The 15972-nt window shown below is 38.8% G+C and overlaps 1 protein-coding gene across 5 annotated transcripts in view; it reads right to left on the bottom strand.

Annotated features, from left to right (window-relative positions):
- The window catches only part of Ptprk (protein tyrosine phosphatase receptor type K), a 499167-nt gene that overhangs the window by 83960 nt on the left and 399235 nt on the right, over nt 1-15972 (bottom strand). For all 5 annotated transcript variants that reach the window (XM_028766410.1, XM_028766407.1, XM_028766405.1 and 2 more), the window contains exons 12-13: nt 11940-12213; nt 8238-8274 (exon numbers count right to left, since the gene is read on the bottom strand). In XM_028766410.1, the coding sequence (XP_028622243.1) occupies nt 8238-8274; nt 11940-12213 (311 nt within the window). The remainder of the gene's footprint in view (nt 1-8237; nt 8275-11939; nt 12214-15972) is intronic.

Below are 15972 nucleotides of genomic sequence, written 5' to 3'. Positions count from 1 at the left end.
TTCCCTTGCCTTCCCTTGCCTTCCCTTGCCTTCCCTTGCCTTCCCTTCCCTCTTTTCACTCCCTGTCTTTGCAGGCACCTCCTCCTCCGTGTTAAGCAACAGAGGACTGGCAACATGTAGGATGAGTCTTTATGGAATGAGGAGCACAAGTATACAGAGGAGAAGGTGACAACAGAAAGGAGGGGAAGAGGAGAGAGGAAGGAAGAGAGAGGAGAGGGTAGACAGGAGAGGGAAGAGGGAAGAGAGGGAGGCTATGAATACCAAGGATATTTCCCAGTCTGTCTCAGCTTCTCAAGCTATGATCACTTTCAATACCTAATGAAAAGATTAAAGTAGGCAAAGGTAGGTAGCGAAGAAGGCTGATAACCCAAGTTCTATTCCTGGAACTCATGGAAAGGTAGAAGGAGAAAAACAACCCCAAATTGTCCTCTGACATTCAGACATGCCCCTTTACACATGCATACACACAGGCACTCACAGATGCACATACATGAACAACAATAGTAACAACAATAATAGTAAATTTTTAAACTAACAAATTTAATTATCTTTAGATGCAATTGAAGTTGACAAAAGAAAAATGAAATCCACCTTTCAAGTCCATACCCTCACAGCACTCCAGGAATCCCACCGCACAAAAGGAAGAAGAAACACTGGTTTTACTTGTCTAGTGTAAATGTGGCTTACTTTACATAATGAGTGGAGTACTGATATCTGATTCCAATCAATCATTTATATGGCATTACCAAGTATTTATAACGTCTTTCTCTTAGTTCCCTATCCTAATGGGCTTTGAGAACCCATATCAAGATAGACCCTCTCTTCGTGCCCCATGTAGCTATCCTTCTTTCCATGTTAGTGCTGATTCCTCCTTCCTCAGGTCATTTGTGTCAGCTCCTCAGACTTAGCCACCTGCTTACACATGGGCACCTGCACTGTCCCTCCCTTAGCCTCGAGTCGCTCTATGTGAATAAGGACAACAAAAGCGTAATTGTTCTCTACCAAGTCATACTCAAGGTCTCCATAGTCAATGACAGTGATGTGACATGCATGCCTTTCACTGCTTACTGCATTTCAAAATAACCAGTAGATCTTTTACAGAGCAAGGTGATTTGACTGGAGGTCTTTGGATCCTTAGCAAGGTCAGTATGAGATCTTCATTTCCTTGTCCTCCAGAGAGCTTTCTGCCCATCTTAAGCATAAGGTAAGGGACCCGTACACACGCTTATGAAGATTCCTTTTGTTCCGAAACCCTATCTGCTCTTTAATTTCTCAAGTTTTCAGATATTATCAGTGCATACCAAATCCTGATGAAAATTCAGCAATAAAGGTCCAAGGTCAGGTCTTTCTGGAGTAACCCTATCAAATATTCTTCCTATACTTTTAAAATCATCTGTTCAATTCAAAATACCCTTTATAACCTAGTTTATATTTAGTTTAATTTTTTCTGTTGATTTATTTTCTCGTGTTTGAAATAGGTTCTTGAACATCTCTATCTATTCAGGTAAGAGAATAAAAGGCAAAGCTGTATAGATAAGTACTGAGTATAAAGTGACAGTGAATCTATGTATAGACAACAGAAAAGCCTAATTGCTTGATAATTCTATAAGGAGTAACCAGCAATAAGTGGCGGTGTAAGCAGGAATTTGTTCTACAGGCAAAAGCCTAAATAGATATTGCATCTTAGTCAGCTAAAGAGAATTTTCAAGAGATCTTTTAGAAGATTTAAAAAAAGCCAGGCGAGCCAATGCTCTGTGGCTGAAGCGGACTGTGAGGAGACAAAGGTCACCTATGACTATCTTGTATCAGGACTTTCTATCTAACCTGGGTCATAAAGTCTCCACTCAGCATTCTCTGAGTGAACGCAGTGCCAACTAGATTCATTCCAGTTACTTTTCATGTGTTAAGTTGTTCTACATAACATTTGCAATTCTCTTTCATTTCATCAAACAAGGAAAAAGAAAAAAGAACAATTTCTTGGGACCACTGATTAAATCTTTTAACTATAATATTTACCTACACTATAAATATTTGTCTTTTACCCACAGGTACACAGGTTTTTACACATCCCCAAAGACCAAGCCTATCAGAACAAACAGACACACAAACAACAACAAACCCAACAATCACACAACCAACTGAAATGCAGAGAACAAGAGAGTGTATGGTGCTCAGTCCCAGTTGATACATCTACAACATAATTCAGTACCTATGGCTCAGGTATCATTGTGGAAGAAAGGGCTGAAGCTTCCAAGAGCCAGCAGAACATGTTTGTAAAAATTAGGTTGTAGCTCCTAGAAATGTTAAAAAGGCTACATCTGTGAAGTCTCACCAAGTCTGCCGAAATAAGACTTGAACAAGGACACTAATGGACACATTAGCGTGGAAGTGGAAGAGGATTATATTTCTGTGTTTGTGAATAGAGAAACTCTGAGTTTCATAAAGAATAGGAACAGTGTTCCTTACATTTATAGTAATACCCTGACACTATACATGCTAAATGGTAATTAACATTACAAGAGAGATTATCAATAGTATGAATCAAGTCAAGCAAGTTATCTGAACTGAGGAATCTGAGTGCATCCATTGATAAAAGATAGAATCTGCCAGGCATTGGTGGTGCACGCCTTTAATCCCAGCACTTGGGATTAAAGGCGGTCGGATTTCTGAGTTCGAGGCCAGCCTGGTCTACAGGCTGAGTTTCAGGATAGCCAGGGCTACACAGAGAAACCCTGTCTCGAAAAACCAAAAAAAAAAAAAAGCTAGAGTCCACTAATCTTTACTTTAAGAATGGCTTCTGAATGCTCGAACATATAACAAGGACATATGCTCAACTATGTTCATAGCACCCTTGTTTATATCAACTATGTTCATAGCAGCCTTGTTTATAATAGCCAGGAGCTGGAAAGAACTCAGATGTCCTTCAACTGAGGAATGGATTAAAAAAATGTGGTATATTTACACAATGGAGTATTACTCAGCTATTAAAAACAATGAATTCGAGAGGTTCCTAGGTAAATGGATGGAACTAGAAATTATCATCCTGAGTGAGGTAAGCCAATCACAAAAGAATACACATGGTATTCACTCACTGATTATTGGATATTAGCCCAGAACCTTGAAATGCCCAAGATGAAGCCCATAAGACCAAGTGGGGGTGATTCGGTCCTTCTTAGAAGGAGCAACAAATTACTCAAGGGAGCAAATATGGAGACAAAGTGAGGGACAGAAACTGAAGGAGGGGCCGTTTCAAGACCACTCCACCTGGGTATCTATCCCAAGTGCAATCACCAAAGGTAGAGGCTGATGTGGAAGTCAGGAAGTGCATGCTGAATGCTGATAAGAGCCTGATACGGATATCTCCTCAGAGGTCTTCAAGAGTCTGACATATTCAGAGGCAGATGCTCACAACTAGCCATTGAACTGATCATGGGGTTCTCAATAGAGGAGTTAGAGTGAAGACTGAAGGAGAGCTGAAAGGATTTGTGGCACCATGAGGAGAGCAACAATACCAACCAACCACAGCTCCCAGGGTCTAAACCACCAGCCTGGGAGCACTTAGGGAGGGATCCAGTGCTTCAGTTGAATATGTAAGAGTGGAGGGCCCTGCTGGGCATAGGTGGAAGAAGAGAACCTTGACTGCATGAAGGCTGGATGCCCCAGGGGGTGGGAATTTTGAGGGTGGGGTGGTGGGAGTGGGGGGGTAGATAGAGGTTACATCCACAGAGAAGAAGGAGGAGGGGTGAGGGGATTGGGGGTTCATGTGTGGGTGGGGGATGGGGTAAGGGGACAACATAGGAAATGTAAACAAAACATCCAATAAAAAAAAAAGAGAAAAAAATGGCTTCTGATTACTTAAGTTCAATTTGAAAAGTTTCAACCAATTAGTCTATGTCACAGGCCCTTTCTCATTTATGGCACAAGAATGAACCTCTCTAAAGGATCTTTCTCCTCTCCAAACCCCACTAATTTATATAAAAAACAAAATAGTGGCAGCAAGAGTATACGTAAGTTTGTGTCTGATCTATAGTTACTAGCAATGGCTTGGACAGCTTTAATGCCTCCATTATCTCTGCAGACTTTGTCATGAATGTGAACTATCTCATTTAAGGAAGTGCTGGTGGCAAGTCAAAGTCAGCTCATGAAACAAGGTAACACCAAAGTGAAGATGCTGGTGTTCCCTCTAAGCATTCATGGCAAGAATATGCAGCTAGAATTCAACATTGATTAACAAGAACTCTTAGTCACACTCTGCCTGCCTGTGTCTGATCAGGCAGTAGACCATGCAGACAGCACTCTCTCTAAGAGTAATGCAAATGTATATCTGAGTTCCAACTAGTGTAGTGAAAGAAAGAGAGCAAAGAAGACCCTTTCAAGTTCAGGATCTTTCCTCTTCCATGAGCGACATATTTTTTGGGAGGGAAGGCATGGAAAGTCTGCTTATGAAGAAACAATATACATCATATTTATGTGATTTAACAAAAAAATTAATTAAATGAAGAATATTCCTGGGATACAGTGGATATTGGAGGAACTGACTCTAAGAAGAGAAAAATCACCAATACCCCTTGTTAAATCTTTTAGCTTGTGTTTTGTAATTAATATGTAATTAATTATGTTCAGCTGCAGCTAATATTTTAATACATACAAATGAAGTCAGAGAGGTTCACACCAGCAAAACATACTCTCATGCTGCTAAGTAACAATCATTTATACAATGTTTAATAGAATTTTAATCTTTTACCACAATGGCTACATAGAATATCAAAGTAATGAGATATTTCCTTTAGAGTTTCTGCTTGAATACATCAAACCATTTAATTCTTGTGAAAGCATTAGACTACTGCCTTCATCCTGGGAACCAACAAAGATATAGAAGTTATAGAACATAGTCAGGAATCATGGTGACAAAGTTGAAGCATTTTAGCTAAACTGTCTTCTTACTTATGTATACAAGTAGATATTTGAATGAAGAGATCAAATAATATCATTTATTCCAGTCAAAACTCATTTAAAGAAAACTTTCAATAGACTTAATATGTCTTAGTTTAGAAACTATTTCTTGTTAGCTATAGACTCACACAGAATCCCAGCTTCCCAGCTTTTGAGTTTTTTTTTTTTTTTTAAACTAGAATGTGACATATAAATGTCAAGAAACAAAAACAACCCTAGCTACACAGGCAACTTGTCACATACACATGCTCTGACACTTTTCAGAATTGCAGGCAGTGCTATAACCAGTTTGATTAAATATTAAAGCAGAAACATGTACCTCAGATTTAAATTCAATTACCAATTCAACAAATATTTGTTGTATATAATAAGACTTTCATCTCGTACTTGTTCTCGGAATATAGTGATATATGAGACTATTGAGTCACAGAATTAAACTTGATTAAGTATTTAAGTTAAAAAAACACAAGCAAATACATATTGTCTAACAGTATTCAACTATGAAAGGACACCGAAAACTAGAATATCTTAAAGCAGATACATGTGGACTTGCAGAGACTCCTGCTCTTCTCAGCAGTTGACTTATATATGAAGGGCATTAGGGAAGCAGGAACCTACCTTCTTAGTACTTGTAGCGGGGGATGTAGAGGTGAAGACGTGGTGGGGGAGATTGTCTGAGGAATGGAGAGGTGGAACACAAGATGTCCCCATAGGAATGCCACATAGATTACCATGGAGTGTTTTCTAACTTCTGGTCAGCCTAGTCATCCACTATTTGAGAAGTGAAATGATTTTGTTTCCCTGAGCATCTGGGGCAGTCTCCTGGATTGACACTATGATATTCTAAATTTAAAACAGTAATGGAAACCTCAGAGTCTCTTGCATGAGCCTCTAAAGAAGTCTGTTAGATAGGATAAGAATGTAATCTGTAACTGAGATATGAAATTCTAGGGCTCATTCAAAGAGCATTGTGTGTATAACACACTCTTTATCTGCAGCAGATATATTCCAAGAGCCCCAATAGATAACTAAAATGACAGATAATATTAGAGTTTGTAAATACTACTTCTTCTACATGTGTATACCTATGACAAAGTATAATATAAATTAGTATAATGTATTATGAATTATAATAAATAAAAAACAACAGCTATAGAAATATACTATGACAGTTGCCAGCATAAATACACTTGCATTTTGCAGCCATTATTAAATAAACTAGGAGTTCATGAATACAAGCATAGCAACACAGCACCATGTAAGCTGGTACCAAGGTGGTTTGTCAGTTATTTGACAGGTGCATAGTATATTCGCCTTAAATGTTGTGGGCATAGGGATGACTCAGGTCCTGGGCAGGGTGAAGCAAGATATATCACAGATAACTTAAAATAAGGAAAGGAAAACCCCAAACGAGGACAGAGTATTCCATGTTCCCTAAATCTTCAAAAACAAAACAGAGATAAGTACTTACTAGCATTTAGTCAATGCAGCTTTGGTTATTTGCCCAAGGCTGAGAAGTAAGATCAAGATCTAACTGAAATAGTCTATGGCCATAGTCTTCACACTGAGTGTGCTAGTCTGTCATCTCCAGGATGAGCTCACGAGAACAAGGGAAATGACCACAAACAGAAGCCTGGCTAGCCACCCTCCAGGCTTCTTGCTAATGTTCTGTGTCACATGCTAAGATCGAATCCCACCATCTATAAACCTGCCTGGAGCATAGATACCAGATAACATTTGTCATTATGCTTTTATTGTTATCCAAGAGAGGACAGAGTGACTGCAAGACAGTTCATGCAAAAGCAAGAGAAGGAGAAGAAAATTTGACATGTTCCAAGTACTTCAGTTCTTTTTTTCTTTTTTCCTTGTTAGAGAAATACAGAATTCTCCTATCTAAAGAACTGATGGTCTGATCTGAGTACCGTTTACATTCTTAGGGTTATCTTTAAATCTGAGAGGTGGTGTATAACCTAATGCCTTCCATGTCTAACCTCCAGAAGCTTCGGCCTTAACTGCTGATTTACTAGCCAACTCTTAAAATAAATGAACTGTTTGCACATTAGATGCTTCTGCATATATTTTTCTTTTCACTAGAGTTGCTTAATTATTTTTTAATTATCATGAGGAATCTTCATATGTGAATGAAATCAGTAGTGTTTTTTTTCCCCATCTGTGAAGTTTCTTTATTAGCCCCATGAGTCAAGGAGAAACTCTTTATTGCCTGCACAAATCAAGAGAAAAACAAATGCTAATTGAACAGACTGATGGGTACATGGAGAACGTGATGAAAGGAAAGATGCCAACATCAACAGAATATGGCTACTCATTGTTACCCCCAGTGAATCAGCTTCACTCACAAATGTGCATCAGAAGCTAACTATGGCAACAGAGATCCCAGAGGAACATCCCTCTGTGGAGGCGCAAGCAGGCCTGCAAACGGCTCTTCCATCACTGCTAGAACAGACAAAGCAGTGGACTCTCCCTTGGACCAATCAATTTTTAAATGAAGGGTAATACACAGAGGTATAGGAGACTTCTCTCCGTGCTAAATGCCAAATGCTCATTCGAAGCTGACAACATATATATTTTCTAATCAAACCAGCTAAGTCACGACAGGCGGGGTAAGCAGGCAGTGTTCCGGTTGCTAGCCTTCCCAAACACAATTTCCCAGCATTAGTTAAATCGAAATGAAAAATGAAAATGTGATGAAGTTGTGGGACTGTTTTCTCATACTAGCACTGATGTTTTGGAGAATTGGCTTTGTTCCTTTTAAGTCAAAACCAAATACTAATGAAGTGTTTGCCTGACTGTGGAGACGCATCTTAGCTAAACATGTTTGATCTGTCTATCACACAGAGTACCAGAGGTTTTGACGTAAGTGACTTGTATTTTGAGCTGCTCTGGAGTAGTTTTTCCTGATAGGCTGATGGGTAGCATTCAGCTTCTCAGACACTAAGTACAGGGATAAGCCCTTCTAAGGTTTCTAAATCCATCTTATTACCATAACAAGGTTCCTGTAGTTAAGCACTAGTGGATGTAGAACTCCATTTTGTTTTAAAGACACCCAAGTGAGCCAGAAAAAGTGTCTGGGGTTTATCTGGGCCCAGTACAAATACCCTGTAATAGAAGCACTGCATGTAATTGGCCTGAAACGAACAAAACTCTGATTTCAGAAAGGAATAGTGAATGGAGTTTAAACAAAACAAAACAATGCAAAACAAAACTAGGCAAGCAAGCAACAAACAAACCTAAAACAAATGGAAACAAAAAGGTAAGTCTCTTACCTTTTGTAGCAATTCGTACACACTGGGTTTTAGTTTCCTGGCAGAGTGAAATCAAAAGACAGCGATCAATATAATAGACAATATTTATTCATAAACTATTACTATAACTATTATGAAGATACACAAAAGTGTAAACAATAACTATGTCTGGAGAATTATAAAGATAAAGGAATTTCCCAATATATAGTCTGAGATAGCATTTTGAAAACGAAAATTAAAACATTAAGAACGTTTCTAGTAATTTTGTATCTGTTTCACTTTGTAATAAAGCAAGCTTAGGTATGGCAGAGAAGAGTTGCATGGCCTTCGATTTGCATTTTTTTTTGTTGCCTCTTAAGCTATTAGAAAGAATTATGTATCTGCAGAGCTAATGTAAATCAGAACCAAATACTAATTTTATTTTCACCTGCTAGCTACAGACTTTGAACAATCCTGAACATTACATACTTTCCCGTGGATCTAGGCATGACTGACGAGCTAAACGATCGTTGTCAGGAAGATCATCAAGACACTGCATGGCAGTTTAAATGTAATTTATCTGTTCTTTCTTTCCTTTGAATTTAGCTGTCAGCCACAAGACGCTTTTCAACACACGTTTTTTTTTTCCTCCTACCTTCATTACCAAGGTAGCTAGAAAAAAATAGAAACATAAACCAGAAGCAGCAAAAAAATATTATTGTTGTGTGGTACAAAAGATACATGGCTTTAAGCTAGTTTTGGGCTCTGGTCTCCCTCTTAGACACATACTTCAGCCATTTTCTATATGCTGTCTTTGCCTTCTCTTTTCCCTTCCTTCCTTCCTTCCTTCCTTCCTTCCTTCCTTCCTTCCTTCCTTCCTTTCTTCCTTCCTTCCCTCCCTCCTTCCTTTCTACAATATCTTAATAAACATTCCTCCTCCATGAATTTTCTCTTGGTCTCCCTAGGTAGAACTGAGATAGCACTATAGGTATCCAGCCCTGACAACTTTGTGCTTATCTTTCAATATTTAATAGGTAAGAAGAGACATCAAACAAAGTCTGTGAGTGTATCCAGTTTGCTAATACAACTGTAATCAAAGCTGCCCGTGTGCCCTACAGACACTTTTGGTATGTGTTCCAGACCCTACAGGACAAAGGATTATAATGGAGTATACATTTCTGTGGCCACTACCACCTGGGCTGTTGCTTTGGTGACATTGGACATAATAGCTTATGAAAAGATCAGGTATATCATAGCGAGACAGAGATCAGCACATCGACTCTGCCTTGGGGTATGGACAGACTTTTGTCCACAGGATTGTAATAAATTGCTTTTTTTGTAATCTTGGATCTGCCTCATGTTCTCCCCGTCCTGTCCTCCTTCTCCTGTTAGCCAAGTTTCACATATCAGGAGCATGATTTTTTTCTGAAAACAGAGGCTTCCTTCAAGAAGCACTTTATAAGTCTGTCTTCACTGGTTTTATATGTTGATAAATAAGAAAAACATATACAATTCCTTCTCAAGCATTTACTTTGAAAGGATGTAAACTAAAGAACTGAGAGAAGAATAGGTCCTTCTACTTCTTTCCTGGGGCAACCTACAGAGTAGGCCGCAAGAGATTTTTATGCTCCTGTGTAGATCCTCAGGGATTCTCATTTCTTGAAAGCAGTCCCAGTTGACTCTCTGTAGGCATTTCCAGCCTCTGCTGGTGGGAGGCTCATCCATGTTACAACTGTTTATCAGCATATGAAATACATTGCAGAAACTCTAAAACCAGTGGTTCTCAATCTTCTTGATGCTGTCACCTTTTTCTACAGTTCCTTATGTCGTGGCTACCCCCAACCATAAAATTATTTTTGTTGCTACTTCATAACTGTGATTTTGCTACTGTTATTAATCTTAAGGTGAACATCTGTGTTTTATACTGGTCTTACGTGAAAGGGTCTTATGTGAAAGAGTCCTTTGATCCCCAAACTGTCATGACCCATAGGCTGCTAAACTTTGGTCAAATGGCAGAGTGAAGAGTGTCAGAGAAAATCCCCTGTAAGTACATACATTTACTTTTACCACACAACAGACAGGTTAACAAGAGTTAATTTGGAAATTCCCACCTCTTTAAAGACAAAAACTCAAACCCAGATCTGCCTCCTACCTGTATGCTATTTGTATTTAGGTGGGGTTACTAAATTTTACCATGTCTCTGTTTTGAACAGCCTAATTAGACAATTACTTTTAAAACATGTGTGTGTGTGTGTGTGTGTGTGTGTTTACAGGATGGGTTGTTATTCTTGAATGTCATTTTGATGGAATTACCATGGTAACAAACCTCTGGGAATGTCTGTGAGGTATTATTTATAAATTCATTGAAGCAACACCAGAACTCTTTGCTCTCTACTTTCTCAATGAAGACTACTCTTTCTGCGGTCTCCTGTTCCACTGATGTCATTCTCAACTGGTAACCAAACAAACCCTTTATCTCTTAAAATGCTACTCACCAGGCATTTTGTCACAGCAAGTGGTGTGGATGGTAAAGAATTAAGTTCTATAGAGGAAAAATGGGAAGAGTGGAGCATCTTCAACTATGGGCAGCCTCGGCATATAGACTATGTATTTAAAGGGCGTCTGACATTTTCCTTTGCCATATACTCTACACTGGCCACAATGGTAGGCAGAAAAATACAGCTTGCAAATAAAAGCAATACATTCTCATGGCCCTTGTAGAAATACACATTGGTTGTCTTCCAATTAAACTATTCTAAGAGCTAATATGACTCAAACAATTGGTTGCCACATACTTTACACCATCTCCCAGGTGTCACCTTAGGGACTCAGTTATATAAAAGCAACAATTTCCCACATAGCTCCAAGTCCATCAAATGCCAGTGTTCAGCTGGATTTAAAACTGTTCAAGTTTCTCTTCTCAACATGTTTATTTTTTTTACCCTACTGCCTTATCTAAAATAGAAATAAATAAAAACAAAATAAGTCTTAGGAAAGAAAGTCTTTCAAAGGAAAACAGCATGAGAGGAAAAGGCTAGGTTGTTTCTCTACACGTGCCCTGCTGAGTTTTCCTCTTCAATATTCATTTGGGATCAGCGGCAGTGTTGAAAAACAACTGTGTCCAAAATGGGAAAGGGAGGGGCAGCCAGGGCCAGGGCCAGCCAACTTCAGTAATGGCTCAGCACCCAGCCTTCACAGGCAGCCTTCTGTTTAGGTTCTGTCAGCTGGACCACAGGCATCCCATTACTTTGTAATCAGAGGACTGTTACTTGTTATTTATTATTTGGCTTGCACCCCCTGAAAAGCTTCTAAGTCTTTATTAGCCCAGTGTGGAACGTGTATTCTGTTTATCCTGAAGTAAATTTAATCTTTTGAAGCGGCCACTATTGAGCAAGTGAGGTAGAACAATGCAGGGAATTTACTGAGGGTGGAGTCCCCGGCTGCAGCACACCCACCTTTGCAAATCACTTTGCTCACAGTTGCACTGTGGGCATTCCTGAAGAAAGAGCCAGTTGCACTAGTTACTAGGAAACAGGGATCCTGTGAAATGCTGCTGGCTCGCAGCCTCGGTCCTTCAGTCAACTTGCAAGAGCTGGCAACAGAAGCGACACTACATATCCATTTTCTTTCCCTTTGTTTTCTTTTTCAATTTTCCTTGACAAACGCCACTGAGTGTTTATAAAATATAGCCACAGCTTTACTTAAGATCAAGGGGAAAAAAATCAAATCTGAGAGGAATCTCACCTTCTCCACGCTGCTCATCGCTTGGAAATAGATGTTGTATCCTTTGCGGGGAGCCAGGGGAGGGTTCCAAAAACCCTTATAGGTCCGGTTGTCGCCCACGGTGAAGGGAGCAGGCTCGGGAAGATTCCCAGGAGGGAGTTCTGCAGCAAAGTAATAGGGCGCGCCCCCACTCAGGGCGTTCTGATATGTAACTGGTACCTGGTAGCATTCCATGGAGCCTGCTTCACGCTTGGTCCGATGTGGGTGCAGCTGCTCCACAACAATTTGATAAGCACTTTGGGGAAGAGAAAGAAATGCTTGCACTTATTATCTGACGTATTAATATGTTTGGGGAAAGGAATAGGGGATTCAGAGTGGGTAGGCGGCTTCTCAAGGCACTTAACCAGCATTCAGCCCCTTTTGCATAAAATGGTTTCTCACAAGTCTACTGCCTTCAACTCTGAGCTTATCAAGGAACTAAGAAAAATCACTGTAAAGTGGTTCACATTTTCAAAGGTTGAAAACTACACCTCTCTAATAAGGACCCTGGCATTAACCAGAGTCATATCCTAGATTAAGCTCTTTGTCTCAGATTTTTAAATGGAAAAAGTTAACATTTTCTTGTGAAATTACATCAGGGAAGGCCCAGCTCCAAGGCCCGCCAGAATGATGGCCTCCAGGAGGCTTTGGAAGCGGCTGTCTGCAGTTGTCACAGGCTGGGACACTCTGACAGGCTTCTCCACCTCCTGACCTCGCCTGCATCTCCACTGCCTCACAGCTATGCAGATCCAAAGCACAAATGACATGTGACAGGGCGGGCACAGATGGACACAAATCTGTCCCCACAACAGAAATAGACTGGCTCCTTCTTCTGGGCTTGTTAATAATAAAATGTTACAAATTGAAGAGACAGATGGCATTTGGCCTATTAAAACTCCAACCTGAATTGCGAATCTTTTTCTTAAATACCTTAGAACTTTTCTATGATAGCTGATATGTTATAGGGTAAATGAAACCCTACAAATCTGAAATAAAGATCTCTGTGATTACTTATTTGTAAAGTTCTCAAATTTGTATGTCAATAATATCTTTCCTTTCTGGAAAATGTCTCAAGTAAAAAAAAAAAAACCTAGGTAAAGAGTATCTATAAAATTTGCCATTATTACTAATATACTTTCCATAATTTTAATGTACAAATAATTAATGTATTTTAGAATTGCTGAAAACTGAAGGAAATTCATTGTGGCTTTTAAATTCAGTGTGAATAAGCTGTGGGTGGGTGCTCTATGTAGAATCTTGAGACTTTTAGACAAATATGCTTCATCTAGGCCAGTTCATGACTCCCACAGGGGGTCATATATCAGATACCCTGCATGTCAGATATTTTTATTATGATTAATAACAGTAGGAAATGTACAGTTATGAAGAAGCAATGGAAATATTTCATGCTTGAAGGGGGTTACAACAACATGACAACTGTATTAAAGGACCCAGCATCAGGAAGTTTGCGAACCACTGTTCTAAAATATGATCTAGGCCTTCTGGAGAGAGATGACAGCCAGTATTCAATAGGTCTGAAGTATGGAGGAAGATGGAAGACAGTGGTTTTGTTAAGGGATTTCCAGAGACCAAGACAGAAAATTTGCATCTAGGAGCATGAAAGTAATTCAGGGTCTACAGCAAAATACCAATTTAAATATAAGCCATTATACTTATAAGCAAGAGACCCCACAGCCTCAAAGAAAGAATTATATTTAATTTACAAATACAGTTTTACTTTCCTCCTTAATACTGAAGTTTCTGTTTGTTTTCTCATTAAAATACTGCTAACATATCAAAAGGCTGCTCCCCATTTCTTTCTCTTTTGAAGAAGAACATAGATAATATTCATGGTAGAAACTGAGATTTGAGCTTATAACCCAGACAGATGTCTGTTATTTCAGACTGCAGACACTGTACCTCTGCCAAATTGGGTCACCATGCTTGAGGAAAAGCTACTGACAAGATGCCTGCCCTCTGCCTCAAACAGGGGACAGGCATTTGTCCATTTAAATTTAGGAACTAGCAAGCAGAGGCCTGTAGACACAAAGGAAGAAAGAGCTTAGTTGCTATATGCCATGCTAGGCAGACCTAGCCCTTATTTTATTTTGAATTTATTATCCATAATTATATGTTATATACTTCTGTGCTCAGTGTATGCACCCACACACAAATTAATAGATGTATTGTGCTCTCCAGAAATATTTAAGCTTATGCACCCACTCCAACAAACAGTAATGGCGGTTATCTATCTTAGCTAATAATGTAAGCTAATCTCTAAAATAACAAAGTTCTTAATTATCCCATATATCTCCAAAAAAATCTAATGTACACTAACTCTCAACTCATTCCATTCATTTGACATATTTAACATTCCACTTTCATGTTTTTCCATTTCAATTAAATTCAGGAACTATGCAAGCCAGCCTGGGGCTTCCCAGATTTATGTGGAGTGAGCAAACTGTTACAGGAGGAGAGAAGGGAAGAAAGGCAGGTTCACCCTGCACTTTAGAACCTTGAGTCTGGGTCCATCTGAGATAAAAATCAACAGTCTGGACCAAGCTAAAGACTTCAGATATTTCATTTAAGGAGAAAGTTTACAGTAGGGATGACTCTAAGAGGTGTATAAAATAATTAAATTTCCCACTTACATGTATGAATATTTTGTTAACATGGGCTTTAATTTTAAAGAATCTTTTATTTACTAATAAAGATTTATCTATGAAATGAAGCACACCTTTGTTACTACTACTGAGAAACCGAGGCAGAGATTTGAATTCCTATTAAAGTTTACATGTACCTTACAGTCTTTCTACTTGTGTTATGACCCAATGTCCAGGACTCCGTCCACAGTTCACATGTGAAGTCTTTTCAACCGTATGATGTGGTATTTGGAGATGGAGGTCCACAGAAAGCCATCTGGCTTAGATGAGAAGTCTTAATAAGGGTTGAATTGACCATCTTGGATTTCCTAGCCTTTGGAGCTATAAAAACTAAATGTATGTGTTTCAGCCCCTCAGATTTTGTTATGACAGCATAATGTGGATTATGTACATACCTTTTCTTCAGAAAGCTTCCCTCCAAGAAAACTGTCTAGACCATTACTTGTGCAATGACTGACATCAGGTGGGAAGAGAGGAGGCAGGCAGCCCTCATTCATCTCCCTTTCACACACCCTCTGCCACATCTACAGAAGCACCTTCACTGCATTAAACTCAGTTCTGGGCCTGAGTATTTTTCAGTCTCAGCAATGCTTATCCCGTAAGCCGACACAGGAGCTGCTTCGTTTTATATTCCAGTATGGTTTCAAATGGGATAATGGATATTTAACTGGGCAATTGTAGTATGAGCAAACCGCTTTCATCTTTTCTGGAGGTGTCTTTATTTAGAATATACCCAAATATATTCATTTTTTTTGGTCTCACATAAAAAGATCTCTAATCTTTCATAAGTCCTCAACATGTTTGAATAATGATTTGCTAGGAATTTATGTCTGTTCATTCCTGTGCTTACCTTATTCAACAACAAAGCACTGGGCAGTTCCACACAGACATAGAGGATACTTCAGTGAAAAAGGCCTCCTCCTCCTCAACTTTCTGTTAACTTTTCTGTTTTTGAAATTACCAGAATTCTACTTTGTTGAAATGCTTTGTAGTCCTCAAAAGAATGTAGCCCTCATATGTATAATATATATGTACAATATGTGAATACGTAATTATGTATAACATGTATAATATGATATATATTTAAATATATATGTTATATATTAATATATATAATATGTTATATATAAATATGTATAATATAGTATATATTTTATTATACAATACATATCTTAAGCATATTGTATATAATATATAAGTATAATCATATATATTTCATATGAAATAAAAATACTACCACCTTTAAGACCCCTCCACTTTCAACCTGTGACTTTCCTGGGTTGGTGTCTAAAAGAAAGCAACTCACAAATGCATTTCTCTGTCACCTCAACTCGGCTTCACACATCTTTTCC

The sequence above is a fragment of the Grammomys surdaster genome, unplaced genomic scaffold, assembly GCF_004785775.1.
Source record: "Grammomys surdaster isolate TR1022 unplaced genomic scaffold, NIH_TR_1.0 168, whole genome shotgun sequence".
NCBI lineage: Eukaryota > Metazoa > Chordata > Mammalia > Rodentia > Muridae > Grammomys > Grammomys surdaster.
This window is presented reverse-complemented; position numbering and strand designations above follow the sequence as displayed.